Source organism: Callospermophilus lateralis, chromosome 9 (genome assembly GCF_048772815.1).
Source record: "Callospermophilus lateralis isolate mCalLat2 chromosome 9, mCalLat2.hap1, whole genome shotgun sequence".
NCBI lineage: Eukaryota > Metazoa > Chordata > Mammalia > Rodentia > Sciuridae > Callospermophilus > Callospermophilus lateralis.
Genome location: NC_135313.1, coordinates 42319556 through 42337957, shown reverse-complemented (window position 1 = coordinate 42337957; position 18402 = coordinate 42319556). Strand labels below are relative to the sequence as shown.

Sequence of the window (18402 nt, the reverse complement as noted above, 5' to 3'; positions counted from 1 at the left end):
AGAATTTACTTTTTTTTTGGTAACAAGGATTGAACCCAGGGGTGCTTAACCACTGAGCAACATCCCCAACCTTTTTTTTTTTTTTTAATAATTTTTTAAAATTTTGAGACAGGATCTCACTAAGTTGCCAAGACTGGCTTTGAACTTGCGGTCCTCCTGCCTCAGCCTCCTGATCCACTGGGAAGGATCCGCATTTCTTCTAGGTACAGTTACCACCACTGCTACTGCTGCTGGTTCAGGATCACATTTTGAGAGCCACTCTGTGTGGATGTTTTAGTGGCCAGAGTTGAGGTCGATAAGTACACAGTGATGCCATGAGAAAGCCTGTGTTGTTTAAGGAGCCTCTTTGAGAACCTGTGTCTTTTTGGATCTGTTTTTATTGTGTTTTGCTTTTTATTCATCCTCTGTGGAAACCCAACACAGGCGCCTCTTTTCGATAAGCTTATCTGAGTTATCTTATTATCACTGGTAGAACTTTTTCCACAAATTTTTAACCTGAGGATGAAAGAATTTGGCTTGAGATCCTCAGTTTTTCAGCACCTTAGCTGAGTGTGGTTTTTGATGTGGTGGTCTGAGTGTGTGCTTCTACCCATCTTACTGCCTGGCAGAGTTGGATTTCTACGAGGGTGATTGGTCTTATTAGCTTACAGTTTCAGTGCTTGGACCTCAGAGTCATAGTTATTGCCCTGCGCCTCATTTTCCCCTGGGGCATTCAGATCTGTTCCCAGATAGGATGACTAATATTGAAATAGAGGATACCCAAGACAGTTTTTCATTTAGTTTTTACAACATAGCTCTCTCCTTGGCCTCCAGGGCCCTGTGTACATAATCCAGACCCTACACGACCTTAATCATTGAGCAACATCCCCAACCTTTTTTTATTTTAATAACTTTTTAAAATTAAGTAAAGTCAGTTTATTGCTTTCTAGTTCTCTAGGTGCTGTACTTATTTACCTGCTTGTCCATCACCCCCATGTCACTGCTCATTCCTTCTGCCTGTCTGAATAGCCACCCACTTGCACCCACCCAGGAAGCCTGTCTTAATCACTTAGGCCCCCAAATTCCCCTTCTCTGAACTCTTTTTCTCTACAATTGGGTCCTGGCCCAGTGATTGTTTTGTTTGTGTCCATTTGATCTCCCACGCTCTACTGCAAGCTTCTGGAGAGTGGTTTCCATGTCTGTGTATCTCTGGGTCTCCACCTTGCTCATTCCATCCAAGGCCACCATCTCCCACCATCTCCCAAGCAGATGCCACCTGCGGTTTTCCTCTGTGAGTTTCATGCAGCCACAGAAATGCTTAGTCTTTGTGCAGTGTGCTCAGAATCTGAGGGTGAATCAGTGTGCTTGCTATTTCCCCTCATTTCTACATTCCTTGTAGATTCCTTGTAGATCCTTTCCCCTCATTTCTACTTTCCTTAGAATAAACATCCCTGCCCTTTCTGCTTTATAGGATGTTATTGTGGGGATCAGGTGGCATGAATTGGACTCAGAAGTGAGGGATAGCAAATTGATAGCCCCTGGGGCCAGAGATAGCTCAGTAGGCATGTCTTATTTGACTAAAAGGTAGTTTTGCTTTTGTTTTGATTATTTTCTTTTTCAGTGTTGAGTTTGAATGCCTTTGACCTAGAATGTGTCTCCTCACTGCTTCCTGTTCATTCTTATCCCAAGTCCCTAAGAGCATTTGAGTTGAGGTCCCTTCAATGGACATTTGTTTGAAAGAAGCAAAGAAGATCAATACTGGCTGTGAATACACCTTAAACACCATACAGCAGTTTCCCAGAATAAGCTGTCACTGTTGTTCTGTTGCACATTGAAACGATGCTTTGTAGGAAGCAGATAGCATACCACTAAAAAAAGCTGGATGACATTAAGATGAAAAAGGGTTTATTTACAAATACGTAGTGTTTTGGGATTGTGTGGTGTTTTGAGATAACTTAAATTTACAAGAAGGGAAAGGATTAAGAAATGATAGAGGCTCATGAGACTGTAGTAGGAGAAATGGATACTTCAAAAATCATAATGAAAATCCATTGTAGACTCTGTGCCAAGCTCTGTAGTAAACACTTGAATTACCTATTTAATAAGTGAAAACTAGGAGAAAGGGTATTGAAGAAAGGATTTATATCCAAATTACATTTCTCTGTCTTAGCATTTTACATGCATCTTCTACTATTGAATCATACCCTTGCCCCCTCTCTTCCAACACTCCCTTGCTTTTCTTTTTGCTTTTTTTTTTTGGCCAGTTTCCAGATATATTTTCTACTCTTGATTAGAGCAGCTGAGAGATGGGGAGGGAGGTTTGGGATTGACAACAAAGTGTCCAGTGAAGGGAAAGAGTGCAGTTCTTTTCATCTGTGATCCCAGAGAAGTGAGTATGTTATTAATGTTATTATGCTTCATTTAGCTAGAAGTGTGAAACAAGAATTCCCACACAATCTGACAAGCTATGCTCTCTGTAAAATTACAAATGTACCAGTTTCATTTAATGGCAAAACCCAACTCTCTACTTACAAGTAGCAGACTTCACTCATGGCCAGTGTGTTAAAATCAGCAGCAGAACCTCCAGCTTTCCTCTCAAGGGGCCAGCCCCAACCACCCCAAGAGAACAAGTGTTAACCCCACCACTGGTACGGTCCACCCTGGGCACCTGCACTAACCCCTTCCAGCGTTTGGATTCTAAGACATACATGTAGGGCTGGGCTGTGGCTCAGTGGTAGAGCACTTGCCTAGCATGCACAAGGCCCTAGGTTCCATCTCCAGTACTGCAAAAACAAAAACAAATAAAAAAAAACAAAGACATTTTGTGTCTTTATTCCTTCTTTGTCAAATAGCCCTGAATATCTTTAAATAAGCTTGTAAGGTTTTTATCTTCATCATACCAATTTATACAAATGGACTGTGTAGAATATTTAGAAAACATTCAAAAGACTAAGCACAGGAAAATTTACAGATTTCCATCACTTTAAGCCATTTGAATGTGCTTTCATTTTCCTTTCCTATGTGTAGGATTTTTAAAAAAGTTGTTGTATTACATATGCAAATGTTTCATTTTTGCACAATGAAACATTTCCATTTCATTACTCAATTTCATAAACATTTTTCTATGATGATTGTATAACATCATGATTTATTTTATTATGTCTTTATTGTTGGACTTCTAAATTGCCTCTGGTTTTTCTCTGTTTTCTAAATTGAGATGAATATCTTTATGGCAAAAACTTGCAATATTTAGACTTAGTTTCCTGGGATGCAAAAAGGGAAAGTAACTGTGTATAAACAGTTTGCCTGATTCTCTTAACAGCTTGACTTCCCATCCAGAGTAAAATAAAAACCAGTTCTAAAAGAAATTTGAAATAAGAGGGCTTTAAATATTTTAAAAATATTTTCATTACTTTGTGGAAATTAAGCATTATGGTAATTGTGGGTATTAAGCTCTTCTTCTTTTTTTTTAATAGGCTTATTATGCCCGAGATGCACTGGCTAAAAACCTCTACAGCAGATTGTTTTCATGGTTGGTAAATCGAATCAACGAAAGCATTAAGGTATTCAATCTTTATAAGCAAAGAAATCAGTTGTAATAAATGCTGTTCACAAGGTAAACATTAAGTTGGAGAAAGTTTAGTTTTATAATCAAGATAATTGATTGCTACTTAAAACAATTATTCCTTAAAAGGACTTTACCTGCATAAGATTAAAATTTGCTAGGGATTTTGTTTATTTTGTCTTGCCATATGTGTTTTATCTCACTGGTAAGTAGGCCAGTGGTCTTTGAAGAGTTACTCAAAGTCAGAATTCTAGGTCCCAGTCCTGGCTCATTTGCTAGCCAGCTGAATAGACTTGGCTTAAAAGGTCACTTTGCCTTTCTGGGAATTGATATATTGTTCTTTTAAACAAGGGTATTGGACTAGGTGATTTTGAAAGACCATACCTTTTGTAAGATTTTTGTCCTTTCTGTTTCTCTTTCTCTCATTCTCTTTCTACTTGTTTCTCCTTCTCTTCTTTATGTTCTTTCTTTTCCTCCTTTCTTCTTTCACTTTTTCTTCCTTTCATTCTTTCTTTTCCTCCTTTCTTCTTCCCTTCCTTTATTAATACCTCTAATGCCTTTTTAAAATTGTCACCTGTTATTAAAATTTTCATTCCTAAATCCTCTGTTTAAAAAAAAAAAAACTAAATTTTCTAGTTAAGAAAAACAATTAGCATGTCATATATGTCATTTATAGTGTTATTATGCCTAAATTAACTCTTTAATTTGAAATTTTTTTTAAAGGCACAAACAAAAGTGAGAAAGAAGGTCATGGGGGTTTTGGACATTTATGGCTTTGAAATTTTTGAGGTAAGGTTTTAAAAACTCCTAGTAATATTTTTATTAAAGTGGATCAGTTGCAAATTATATTTTATAGACAGCATTTATGATAAGTAACTATAACTTTGCAAATGGCACAAAATTTGGTGGTATGTGTATAAGTGCTGGAGTTATTATTTGGAGACATTGCTATTTAAACAGAATTTCTCATTAGTACTTGACTTTTCAAGTTGCAGATTTAAAATTCTTACTTTGAGACTTCTAATAAGTGGCATGACCATTACACCTGGGGCTATTCATTCATTTATAGGTTGTTTAGAAAGCAATGCAGGTTGTTGTAATGAAAAAGCCAGGAATGGGAAAACTGGGTGTTGTCTTGGCCTGACTAGGGCTGGTCACTTCAGCTCAGATTCAGAGGAAAGTCTGGATCGGATGATTCCTAGAGTGTCATTCAAGTCTCATCTGGCTGAATGATCTGGTGGTCTTGCAATAAGGAATTCTATAGAAGTCAAAATAATTTCTGCACAAGTTCAGAATTAATTAAAAAAAACTCCATGCTTGCTACAAATTAAATATTTAAACATTAAATGCTTAAATTTTCTTTTTGCTGACTTTGACATTGAGAAACACATTATGGACCTATTAAAACACTGTCACTTTTAGGAGTATGTTTATTTTGAGTCAAGGAAATGACAGGAAGATCTGGCTCCTCCTCTCTCATTTCTCTCCGCTACAAGTAATTATTTCTGAATTCCTTTAAGCTAACCCAGGCCTTCCTAGCAAATTCTTTTTTCTGGTAACATTCATGTTGATAATAGTACCTGCTCCCTAAGTCATGTTCCATGCTTAACAATTGGGCATAAATACTTACTAAGGGCTGATTGTGCACCAGCGTTTTGGAAATGCTGTGTGAATTGTCCGATTGAGTTTTCAGAACAAACTCATGAAGTAGCAGCTGCTACTCTCCCCATTTTACAGATGAGAACAGAAGACCCTGATGGCCAAGTGACTCCCCTACAGGAACATGGCTACTAGGCAGCAGACACAGGAACTACACCCGAGACCTAATATTTTTATTTATTATTTTCTTTCCTACTAGGATTGAGATCAGGGCCATTTCCTCACCTTTATTCCCTAACTCACAGGTTCCTCACTATCTGGAAATAAGTGGGGGAAAAAAGTGTTGTGATAAGTCTGTGATTCCTCTGTTGCTCTACCCTCCCCATCACCCCCAGCTCCTGGCCAAGGTTGGGCGCTGTCCCAGATGAAGTGTGTGTTGGCGGCTGCCCCCTGTAGAGTTCCCAGAACACAGCTCTTCAGTACAATGTCTGCTTGTACTGGGGCCCCTTTATCAGAATCTGCAAAGAAAGGCTGCCAGTCCCTTGGTAAAAGGGAAGAATTTGAGGTTTATAAGTTAGAAGAATTGCTTGTGTATACTCAGAAATCCCTCTGCCCAAATTAATTTCTTGCTAGCAAGACCTCAGGTTACTGTCACTTAATTGGCAGGACGTCAAAGTCATTCCTCATAGCTGGCAGGGAAAAAGAGTGCTTACCTGGTACAGAGCTGATCTAAATTTAAATGGTCTCATGAGCAGCACAGATGGTAGACAGAGATTTTACTAGAAAGTAGAAAAACATATAGTCAATACTGTTTGTAAAATCAAAGATACCGATTTTAATTTTGTCAGGAAAATAAAAAGATTTATTGATCTTAACCCCGTGAGCAGGTGCTTAATGTCCGAACATCATACATGGAAACTTAAAAATACATAATAGGGTTATGATGGGATATCACTTCGTTTTGTCTTCAGTGTGTCCTAGCATCTCATGGGAAAAGACACCTAATAGCACTCAAAGGAGAATGAGTTAGACATCATGAGCAACTGGGATCACTTCTCAAGGTTTTGTTTAGTGCCTTCTTGGCCAGATACCAAATGATAAACAAGACAGAGATGTCCTGGCCTTCTTGGAGCTTCCTGTCTTGGCCTTAAGACCGAAGGCCTGTTGCTCCCTGAAGGCAAGTCCTATTGGATAGGGAGATCTAATCAAGACACTGGGTTACTCTTTTGAAAGTGAGTTTGCTTTTGAACCTAATCAGAACAGAAATTGTGTGTTCCTGGGTAAAATATCCTTGAACTTGACACTGGGTGGAATACCTTTCAGCAATCCAGAAATATTTTTCACTTATGGTTAATTCAAGTCTCTCTCAGTGTCTTGATGAACTTGCCTTCCTTCTGCAAATGATGGTTCATCATCACTTTTTTCAGTACCACCAGGGACTTCAGTTAAGGAAAATGAGTGCAGTATATTTATAATTCTCTTCTTTCATTCCTTAGAAGGAATACTTTAGGAGTTCTCAAACTCAGCTGCATATTGGAATCACCTGGGAGACTTTTGAAAATTCAGATGTCCACACTGTACCCAGAGCAATGATATCAGAATCTCTAGGGGTGGGGCCATGGCAGCAGTATTTTTAAAGCTCCTGGGTGATTGTACTGTGCAGTCCCGGTTGAGATAAATTGCTTTGGTAGAGAGTAATCTCCAGAGAAAACTGTAAGTTCCAAACACCTGTGATGTACAAGTTGTGTGGCCTCTGTGCACAATGCCCTGATGAAAGACATTAGGTCTCACCCCTTGTCTGTCAATATCGAAATCAAATTTCTGCTTGTATATTTTTACTGTTCTTTTTTTTTCTTTAATATATATGTATTTTTAGTTGTGAATGGACGTAATATCTTTATTTTGTTTATTTGTTTTTATGTGGTGCTCAGCATCAAACCCAGTGCCTCACATGTGCAAAGCAAAAGCTCTGCCACTGAGCCACAACCCAAGCCCCATTTTTACTGTTTTTAAATTAAACTTTCAGCTGGTAGGAAAACCTGTCAATTATGTCAGTAGCAAATCTTCTGGTTGCCATAAGATCATTAACTATTAAGTTTTCTTTTTCATGCGGAAAATGATTTATTTTTTTCCATTCCCCCCTCCCAGTTCCTTGAGAGAATTAAGATTTATTTTTTTTCAATAATTAAGTATTCTCTCCATTTTTTTCTGATTAATTATTCTCTCCATTTTTCTGTCTAAACCTTCTCAGATTAATCATCAATCTTGATTTTTTAATAAACAACTTGTTAATGTTTTATTTTTATAAATAAAATTTATTGGGGGAAATTCATAATAGAAATTTGGTGGGGGTACTTTTAGATACTTTTGTCTGCTTTTTGATACTGAATTGCAGTTGTTTTTTTTTTAAACAAATTATTCACAGACATGTCCCATTTTGCAGCCTACACTTTTCCTGAATTCTCAGCAATATTTGAAGATGTGGGAATGTAAGGAAATGTATAATATTGAACTCTAGTAAGCCCAGCTAATTAAGGACTTAAATAAGTACCACAAGCTGAAGAATAAGGGGTCAGAATACAGGAGAATTATTCAGAATATATGCCAGTGCACAAAAGAACAATTCTATATTTTTTACCTGGGTGAAAATAAACTGATAAAGTATAAATCAAAACCTGCCTTAGTTCTTCAGCAGTAAACAACAATAGAAATTAGGAGCTCTACCTTTTAGAATGCCCTGGGCATCACTTTGAAATTTGGACAGTAAGAGTCCAGAACAGTTTTTAACGTGTCTGATTCTGCCTCAGTGACCTCACTGACAGTTCCCATGGAAACCTTTTTCAGCTGAGCTGGGGGAAACCTTTTAGTCCCTTTGGTCCCTCTCTAGAGGGAAGGGGAAAACTGATGCATTAAACCATGGGATGATGACACATGGATTTGACTGCCCGGCATTCCGGTACCAGCTGGGTGAATAAGCTCTGCCTTGCTAGCTGCATGTGATCTGATGTCAGTTTAGAAAACAGATTATGGAACGTTGGTACTGAAAATAGGGTAACATGAACTACCTTTCATAGAAGAAAAGAACCTAGCTGTCAATCCTGGTAGAACATTGATCCAGCTTTCCAAAGGTAGAAATTATAATCCAAATACCCCACACATTCTTAAAACTGGTCTTTGATTTCTGAGAAATATTTATTGTATCTCCATAAAAGAATGAATATTATTCTTTAAAAGATGATATTATGTTCAAAAGTAAGTTGAGAATTTTGAATTGATTTGGCTCTTTTTCTGAGTAGTTAACCTAATAGGTATCAAATTGGCAAGTAGTTCACTAGAAAGTCAAATTAATCATTAGTGTTCCATGAACCAAAGCAGATAGCAATAACTGATTATTTCATTTTTCTTACAGTTGAGCTGGTTTCATCCAGACAGAGTGCTAGTTATTTTTAATTTTGTACTTCTTACCATGTTGCCCTAATGCACCTCGTGTATAATTAAAAGTACTCGTGTATAATAAGATTATAATAGGCTCAATATAATGATAGTTCAAATAAAACAACCTAAAACTTGGGTAAGAGACAGTAGCTTAATATGTCTGTTGCATGTTATAGAACTTGTTTTCTAAGTTGTTTCAGTTCTGGTTATAGTTAATACCTTCTGTTCTAGTTTTTTACCTTCATTTTTATCCTTCATGTGCCAGAAAGCTTATAGCTGAAGAAGGAGACAGAGTTTAAAGTAGATTTGAAAATGAAAGTGGAAACATTATGGAGAGGTGTGTGTGTTTTATTTTGTATACATATAGTTACTCTTGCTCTGACTTTTTCAGTTAAAGTCTATTTAAAAATATTTAAGAAGTCATGATAGTATTGTTTTTCTTGCTAATTTACCATATTTGAGTATGGAAGAAAAATGTCACATATTTAAAGGCAAGTTTTTTAAAACTTCAGCCACTCATTCAAATTTATGAACAACTAAAAGACAATATTTAAAGTTAAATGTTTTTCTTTTAAATTTTGAGGATATATTTTAAGTTTACTTTCTTAAAAAAGCAGTTTTTGCCTTGGTACCTGTTTCTTAAAAATGGATTATAATTGAGCTGAGGCCGTAGCTCAGTGGCAGAGTGCTTTTCTAGCATGTGTGAGGCACTGGGTTTGATCCTTAGCACCATACACAAATAAAATAAAGGCATTCTGTCCATCTACAACTACCAAAAAAAAAAAAAAAAAAAAGGATCGTAGTTAAGTGCTTGTTGTTTAAAATCAGTGATATAATTGGGGACTGCCAAAGACTTTACATCAAGTGAATTTTTGCTAGGACCAACAGCACATTTAATAGCATTATTATAACCCAGTTTCTCTAAATTTGACATTGCACTCAAAATCCTATAATTTCATATATTAATGAACTGTTTGATTTACTATGCAAGACATTTCATGATAGTTAACTGTAGAACTGCATCTGACATGTTATATCCAAGATTTGACCTAAAATGGAAATGCTGAATTATAAGAAACATCAGTTAAGTTTTTAATTCACAGTAGTTTTTGCTTAAATAAGTCACAGTCTTTTGAGTTTGAACTGCTCACTGTTTCCAACACATGATATTCACCTGCCAAATTCTTCCTCAGTGACCATTTCAAACACAAATGGGACAAAGCTGCCTCCTATATTCATCTCTTCCTTTTAATATTTATTGTTCCAAGCTTTTAAAACATATCCACCTTAAAGAATATAAGATATCCCGAGCCTGTTCTGTTGCCAAGGAGAATGTGCAAATAGGCCAGTATTTTTGATAATTTTTTTGAAATCATTTCACGTGGAAGTTCATGATTGATACTTAGGAGTATAAACTAGTCATGAACTCAGCTGGGAGTATGATTTTCTGTTTCTTTGATGTTAAAAGGATGGGCTTTTAGTCTAGAATTTTTGAAACAGAAACCCTAGAGTTTCAAATCTTGGTATATTATATACTTCCAAATATAGAAAGTGCTCTCTCTCTCCCTGTCTGCAGGGTAAATACAACATGAAAAAGCATAGAAACCTGGCAGCTTGGGGTTCCCTGTGTTCTCTGAAGCTCTGTGTCAAGGGTGGGCTTTATTCTGAGTTTCACTCAAAGGATCATAAAATAAAATTCCTACTATGTACTTGTTTGCATATGCCTCTTCTAAAAGTTTTAGTGTTCTCTCTCAGTCTTTGTGGATAAATGTGGGTAAGGTAGTAGAGAAATTCCATGCATGGAGCATGGGTAGAAAACAGGAGACTAGAGATGAGTCATTATCGAGGGTCAGCTCCTGCCCACTTCCTCCTTTGGAGACTTTGATTCATGAGACTTGCATATGGGAGAGGTGCTGGCTACTCATACAGTTCTTGACAAACCAAAAAAAGCATTCAAATGTACAGCTGCTTCAGGGCCTTCATATTCATGTGATGATTTCTAGACTCAGTGTAGCCATTTTATAAAGGGGGAAGGGTAACTCATGTTGAAAAGGTCATGTTAATTTATAAATGTATCATTTATAATTTATACACCTGTATAAATGGAAAGATGTGTTGGGCTTGTACAAATTGGAGTTTTTTGAATGGTTACCAGGCTGATTTTTTTTTTTTTTTTTTTTTGGCCGATTATTGCTTGTTTTTTAAATTCTTGCAAGCTATTTTTTTTTTTTTAGTTATTTTTATTTTGAGGGCTACTGGGGATTGAACTCATGGGCCCTGGATCACTGAGCCACATTCCCAGCCCTATTTTTTTTTTATTTGATTTAGAAACAGGGTCTTAATGAGCTGCTTAGTGCCTGGATATTGCTGAGGCTGGCTTTGAATTTTCAGTTCTCCTGCCTCAGTCTCCTGATCCACTGGGATTATAGGCATGCACCATCCCGCTTCGCTTCAAATTAATTTTAAATTATGTGAAAGTCCCATTTCCCCCCAAATTTGGACAGTGCCAACAGTTGGAACTTATATTCACAAGAAATGGGTCTTTAGCCTTTAGTTTTGGCAGCAATTATTGCCCTGACCATTTGGGAGTTTGGAATTGTGTTCATAGTAGATGCTGATTCCTAGAGGAAGTATGTTAACCTCTACATTGGTGGTCGTCGTAGCCTCTTTGGGGAATTTTTTGCTGTTTGAGTTTTAGCAACAGAATACGGTAGGAAAGTCAAGTGTTTGTTCTTGGGTCATCTCCAGGAGAATACTTTCTCCTTACCATCTTATTTGCTTTTGAAAGGAAGGCCTACCAAGGTATTTACAGGAATGGGTCTCAGGGATACTGGAAGTGAGGGTACTCCTGCCTCTTGCTGAATCTCTTTAGTAATCAGTGATTTGGCAGCTGTTTCTACCCCTGACTCTTTCTTTAGAGAGATGTAGGACTTGGTTACAAATCATGCATGTTTCTTTTTCCTTATCATTTAGAATTAGAAGCATTCTATTCTGATGCTTTAGGGCTTCAGGCAGTTTATATGATTTATCAGTATTTTAGTCCAACTTTTTATCCTGAATAGCTCTCCCCTAGCTATACATCCCTGAGACACCATATGTAGGTATGGTTGCCCTGACTTTTGGATTGTTTGGACATGAGTCTTGATCTAAAAAGTTCTACACCCCATCAAAAATAATAGTCTGAGTGATAAAAGCAGTCCTTTGCAGCAATGAATAACTCTCAGTAAGTGCTTACTTTTAGAAGTCCATTGCTAATTAAGAACTGACTGCATTTTGTGTGATCTGTCCCTCTGCACCAGAATGCAGTAAGTATGAACCGTGTGCTGTGCCAGTCTGTCGCATGCTCCCGTGTTAATAGCCTCTTAGCTGTGTGAGTTTTGCAGTAAGTGGTTGTTGATTAATTGTGTGGTTATAAAATACAGAATTTGTACAAGAGTTTTTAAAGATTGATAGCAAATTTAATTTAGCTCTAACTTAATTCTTAAGCTGTGTTATTAACTGTGAAGCTTTGCCTCTGATCCCTAATCTTCTTGTGTGTACTTCATGATCCTATTTTAGAAGTGTATTGCTAGCTGTTCATAGCCACATAATGTGTCTAAGGACACCAGTCGCTTTCTCCTTCCTTCTCCTCATTATTTGCCATTTGAAAATTTAGCATAATTGTGCTGAAATAGCTCTTTAAGCGCAGACCTGCAAGTAACAAAAAGGATTTGCTCCATGCATTTATTTTTTAAAACAAACCAAAGATCTGCTTGTATTAGCCATTAAAATTGTGTTTTTCATTTGTGATAGTAGCATTATATCAAGACATATTTTACCAAACCAAGAATGCTTAATTTTCTAATGTAAAATGGCATTATGCTGGTTAAGATAATAAAAAGACATTCGGACTAGACTGATTTCAGTCTCAAAATCATTAGCTCTGAGGCTTTAAAAACTTTACGTGAAAATGAATATTGAAAAGCAGATGTTTGTCCTTTAGCAAGAACCTTCAGGATTTTGAAAAAACAAACAATTAAATTTAGCATTAAGAAGATTAGTCAGTGATAGTGCTTTTACATGTGTCATTTATGGTTTGGAGTCAAGCATTTCCTCATATCCGGTCATCACTGGTGACTAGAAGTCCTTAGCTGACTTCCAGGAAAGAATGTGGTCACATGCTACATCATAAAATTATCATCTTAAAATTTGTAAGAGGTACAAACAAAATTGAATTTAAAAGATGGGCTTTCAAAATACTCCATAACTCACTGCTTTAGTCATTCATGGAGGGGTGTGAAGGCCCCTTGCTCTGCAGAGTCACAATGAGCAGTAAGCTTTGCTACCACCATTGTACGTGGACCTCTTTGTTCTTTACACCAGGACTGGCTGCCTCGGTGGCCAGGTTTGCATGGGGTGGTGTCTTCTGTTCCTTGTGAGAAGAAGGGGCAGGAATGAGAAGCTCTGTTGTCGGATCCACTGCTTCCTGGAAAGTGTGGATCTAGGTGAAGTGTACTCCTTCAACAGATGGTGTGTTTTGTGCCTTCAATACGTGCAGCCATATATTAAGCCCTGACAATTGTTCTAAGTAGTTTAGAGGTTTCTACTGGAGAATCCATAGTAGAGAACTCTAGCCTGAAGGAGAAAATGCTGAGACTCAAAAGTGATGAAGTGTCGACCTTCTAAGAAGAGAGAGGTTGTTTCTTGCTAGGGAGACCATTTCAATGTCTTAATTCCCTTGGTCTCTATTTGGTAGGCGCTTCATTCATTCACTCACTCATCTATTCCATGATGAATCCTGGGAGGCACAGGACAGGCCTGGGAATACAGTGGACAAGAGAGCATGGTCAGCCTATGCCCTCAAGGAGTGTGAAGTTCATGGGGACATGACTGTGAAACAGGTCAATACACATGTCCACATGTATACACACATATTCATGCAACATGGTGCCTGAGGAATATCTGAACCTGAATTGGGTGCCAGGATGGGACTGACAGGTCAACTCAGGAGGATTCTATTGCTCTCGGAAGGCTCACCTGAGAATGGAAGATTGAAAAGTTGGTGGCAGATTGTGACGCTCGCTATCTTTACTGATTGTCAAAGGGATTTTTTTTTTTTTTTAACCATGAGTGCTTCTCTGTCAACTAAAAAGCTTCATCCTTCCAATGCTGCATCATTTGTGTATATTCATTCATTCACTTACTTGTGAGCCATTGCCCACGTGCCTGCAGAGGAGCTTTGTGCTGGACCATGGTTACGTCTGAAAGACAATGTGTGGCATTTCTCATGGATTGAGACGTCTGCGTGTCATTGTTACGAGAGCCAGTGGCATGGTTTATAAGTCTTCTTTATTTTCTCCATACAGGACAACAGTTTTGAGCAATTCATTATTAATTATTGTAATGAAAAGCTACAGCAAATCTTCATTGAGCTTACTCTTAAAGAAGAGCAGGAGGAGTACATACGGGAGGTAATGTAGAAATGCTTCTTTAAAATTGTATTGTAATGCTTCTTTAAAAATTTTGTATTCAGATAGCTGTTTAAACTTGACTACAGAATCAGGTTTATCTAAGTTTAATCATATTGTATCTTCTAAAAATCTGTTTGGCATGACATCCATGCGAATTTTCTTAGGTACTGTGCAGCTGGTATCCAGCACAATGCTGGCACAGAGTAGATGATCAATAAGTATCAGCTGATGGACTCTAATCTCATTGGATTCCAGTGTAATGATGTGAAATAATAGTATATTAAGAAAATAGTCACAGATGAATGAACAAACTGTTGTGGTACCTCATACAGTGTACTGTTGCTGTGCCATAAAATAACACTATAGAAAATGAAGAAAAATAGGTGATTTTAGTAATGATATTAATAAACCATTGGCTTGTAGAAGACCACAGAGTTGGTTGCTGTGAGGGGATCAAAGTTGTGAGGGGTTATGACTGCAAAGGGACTGTGTGAGGGTATTTGAGGGACTTATTGTGGTGGTCACATGATAATATGCATTTGCCAAAACTTTGAGAACTGTATACCAGAAAAAGTCAGTATCACTCTTCAGTAGTTTTGAAAATAGTTTGAGACTTTGTTTAATCTTGAATAGCATTGATTTTCAAAATTTATAATGAAAATAAGTAACATTTGTCAAGTGGTTACTATATACCAGGTAATGGATTAAGTGCTACATGTGGGTTGTCTCATTTAATGTAATTTAACAATAACCAGAGGTAACGTTTGCAAAACCCCTTTGTCTTTTTGTTGTTGGTGGTGGTGTTGTGGATCAGCAAAATATTTTCATCTTTAATGCTGTAACACACATTTGGTTTTCATTCTTTAATATTATAAATAGCCTTTTCCCCCAAATATGCATTTATTTCTTTCAAAACATGAAAGGAAAGAATTATTTTATTGTATTTATGTTTTTACTTATTTTATTTCCTTTTATTTGCTTTAATAGCATTTTAGCAATATCATTACTAAAGTCACCTATTTTTCTTCATTTTCTATAGTGTTATTTTAAGCCATCAAGGACACTAAATCCTTATTTTTTAATCTCATTATAGATTTTTCTAATGTGATTATTAATCCTGTGCCTTAGTAAAACTGTCTATTTACTCTTACAACAAATCAGCAATGTTTCAACTTTGAGAGTGATCATTATACTTTAGAAATGTTTCAGACTTGTCTGGCACTGTTGGGTAATGTAAATATCTTAAAAGCAAGAATTGTGCTCTTTCTGTCTTCTCATCGTAAAGCGAATACCCAGACTTTGATGTGTATCTTAAAAACAGTTTGTACAGATTGTCTGAAACACTTCTTGGAGTGCATAGGAAGACCCCTGCTGGCTTTATCAATTACATTTCTATCCTTTAGAAGAAAAATAAATGTTTACACTTAAGGATGAAGTGTAAGCAGACACAGATTGCACTTGGCCTTGCTGACTTGGCTTTGTACCTTGTGGTAGAGCCAATGCTTAGATTTTTATGTCTTTCCATATGTTGAAAATACTTTGTCTTAGCACTGGGTTTTTTGTACACTAGAAATGGTTAACTGCCCTACAGCTTAAATTGACTCTAAAATTAATTTTTATTTGTGATGACAAATAAAGATCAGAAAAATCTAGGCCGTGGATTCCTGGGATCAAGTTCTGTCTTATTTCCTTATAAACATTGTAAATATACACAAAGTAATATTGACCCAGCAGCCTGTCGAGTAAATATGGCCCAGAGCCAGTGAAGTGCATGGGAAATGGCCACAGATGGGAGAGTGGAATGGGAGGCGGGCTCGGAACAGGTCAAGGGTGTCTGCTGCAATCAGATGATATTGGTGGTGGACTGCTGCGTTAAGTAAGTTTTAAAAGAGAACCAGAAGATGACACTTGCAGCATCAATTCTATAAAGAAAATGAATTCAGAGAGAAAGAGAAATTTGGTTAGATGGATGAAGTTTTCTTTTAGATGGTGGTTTTGTGGCATCATCATTCAGATTTGATTTTGTTCTATTTTGTCTTTTAGGACATAGAATGGACTCACATTGACTACTTCAATAATGCTATCATTTGTGACCTAATAGAAAATGTGAGTACTTTTCTAAAGAAATTTATAGTAATATAATTCATGACATAAAAATGACCTTGCTGCCTTTGATGTTAAGCATCCATGTTTTTACTACTTTACACTTTTCTTGAAGGAGCTACTGTGTTCTGGAGGCTTTACTGTAGTCCTCGGAGATCACTCTCAGTTCATAAACACATAAATGGGCAGCTGGACATTTTGGTTCTTAGCCAGAATCCCCCATGCTGATCCTGTTGCTGTATCAAAATCCTTTCATGAACTTCAGAGGTCAGACCTTTACGTGCACCATCCTTTCTTGTGTGGTTGGAAACCAAATCTAATCCATGGTTCTTGGGAACGTGAGTAGTATCAGAGAAGGTTCAGAGCAGTCTACTTCATTTCTAAAACTCTAATGATCTCTTTTTTTGGGGGGAGGGGGGCAGGTAGCAGGGATTGAACTCAGGGGCACTCAACCACTGAGCCCCATTCCCAGCCCTGTTTTGTATTTTATTTAGAAACAGGGTCTCACTGAGTTGCTTAGCACCTTGCTTTTGCTGAGGCTGGCTTTGAACTCATGAACTTTCTGCCTCAGCCTCCTGAGCTGCTGGGATTACAGGCATGCACCATCGCACCTGGCTCTAGTGACCTTATTATACTGTTCCAGTTAAGATAAAGGAGGCAAAGGGACAGCCTCTGGAGCTGAATTAAGTGGGACCCCAGAAGTGGCTCAGGTTCAGGGAATGTATGCAAGAGGGTAATGCAGATGTGACTGCAGGTGGCTGAGGTTCCTGGGATTTTTCATGTGCAAATGTGAAAAGGCTCCAAATGTGAAAAACTATTGGATAATTTTTAGAAAACTTTCTGAACCTAAAGTATTTATATTTGTTTTTAAATCATATTCTATGGTTTATTATAAATGGATTAATTTTAGGAAGACCTATTTGTGTGTGAAAACAGGAAACTCTTTTGTTTTATACTTAGGATTACTAATACCCTGGATCTTGAAAAAGTGATTTGAAAAAATGTGTGCACTTGTCCTGTAGTCTTCGTAGCTGTCAGGACAGGTGAATGCTGTGTTTCAGGAATGCCATCATAGGCTCTGAAAGAACAGCAAACCGTTTCTAGTCAGTGAGTCCTTTTGGAAATTACATAATTAGCCAGTGATATTTCCAGTGATATTCAAGATATTCTTGAAAGCTGCATCTTAGATTAAGGTAATTAAAATAATGACTACTTTTCAATGAAATTTAAATTTTATTTTTAAAAATCTAGCCAGTAAGCTGGGGTTGTGGCTCCGTGGCAAAGCGCTTGCCTCTCACATGTGAGGCACTGGGTTCGATCCTTAGCACCATATGAAAACAAATAAACAAAATAAAGATATTGTGTCCATGTACAACTAAAAAAAAAATTTCTTTTAAAAATCTGGCCAGTGTTAGAATGAGAACACCAGTAGTTCACATAAAGTATTTAAAGCTATAGCCTAAAATCTAGAAAATCAGTAGATTTCCTTAAATTTTTCCTGGTAGATTTTGTGACCAATGTAATTTGCTGTGAGAACTTGATAACTTTCAAAATTCCTGAGTAACTTTTTTTTTTCCCCATACACAGTGCACTGATTATTTCCCTGTAGGAAGGGGGAAAGAAAGGTAATATGCTTAACTTAGATCATCTCAGCACCAAATCCCCTTGAATATATGATTGGAAAAACTCATGTTCATTTAAGAGTCTGGGTACATAAGGGAAGCACTTCCTTCCAGAGCCATTAAACAATAATGTTTATTCGGGGGATGTTATGAACAAAACTTGATTCCTAAGAGTCCACACTTCCCCTGGGTTTTGTCTGGAATGAATACATGCTGGTCACAGGATGTCATGGCCTTGTGAGGAAAAAAGAAGAGGAATGGGAGCTTTTGCCTTGGTGGAAGTGGGTGGGGTTGATGGTCAGTGGAATGGATTGTTTTTGGAATTAAGACTTATGGGCCCTGTAGAGGCAATGCAAGGAACAACTTCTTCTATTTGGCAAAATAGAAGATTCGCTGATTCCTGATTCAGTTTAGCACTGTCTTTTCTTGAAGTAAACATGATCATAGGTTCTGAATACACAGCAAGTAAGTTGTCACACATATTTAATATCCATTTAGATATTTTATATGGAGTAAGAATTTTATTCTAAAAGACAGTCTTGAAAACAGTTTGATCCCAGTGATCGTTAAAAGCAGAATTCCAGATCACAGCATTTTATTTTGAATTCATGAACAGTTTGGAAACATGAAATCAATTTAAAGTTCTTAA

General features: G+C 37.1%; 1 protein-coding gene across 3 annotated transcripts in view; it reads left to right on the top strand.

Annotated features, from left to right (window-relative positions):
* Positions 1-18402, top strand: part of Myo1b (myosin IB) — a 174532-nt gene that overhangs the window by 121790 nt on the left and 34340 nt on the right. For all 3 annotated transcript variants that reach the window (XM_076866621.2, XM_076866620.2, XM_076866619.2), the window contains exons 12-15: positions 3456-3542; positions 4268-4333; positions 13924-14028; positions 16072-16134. In XM_076866621.2, the coding sequence (XP_076722736.2) occupies positions 3456-3542; positions 4268-4333; positions 13924-14028; positions 16072-16134 (321 nt within the window). The remainder of the gene's footprint in view (positions 1-3455; positions 3543-4267; positions 4334-13923; positions 14029-16071; positions 16135-18402) is intronic.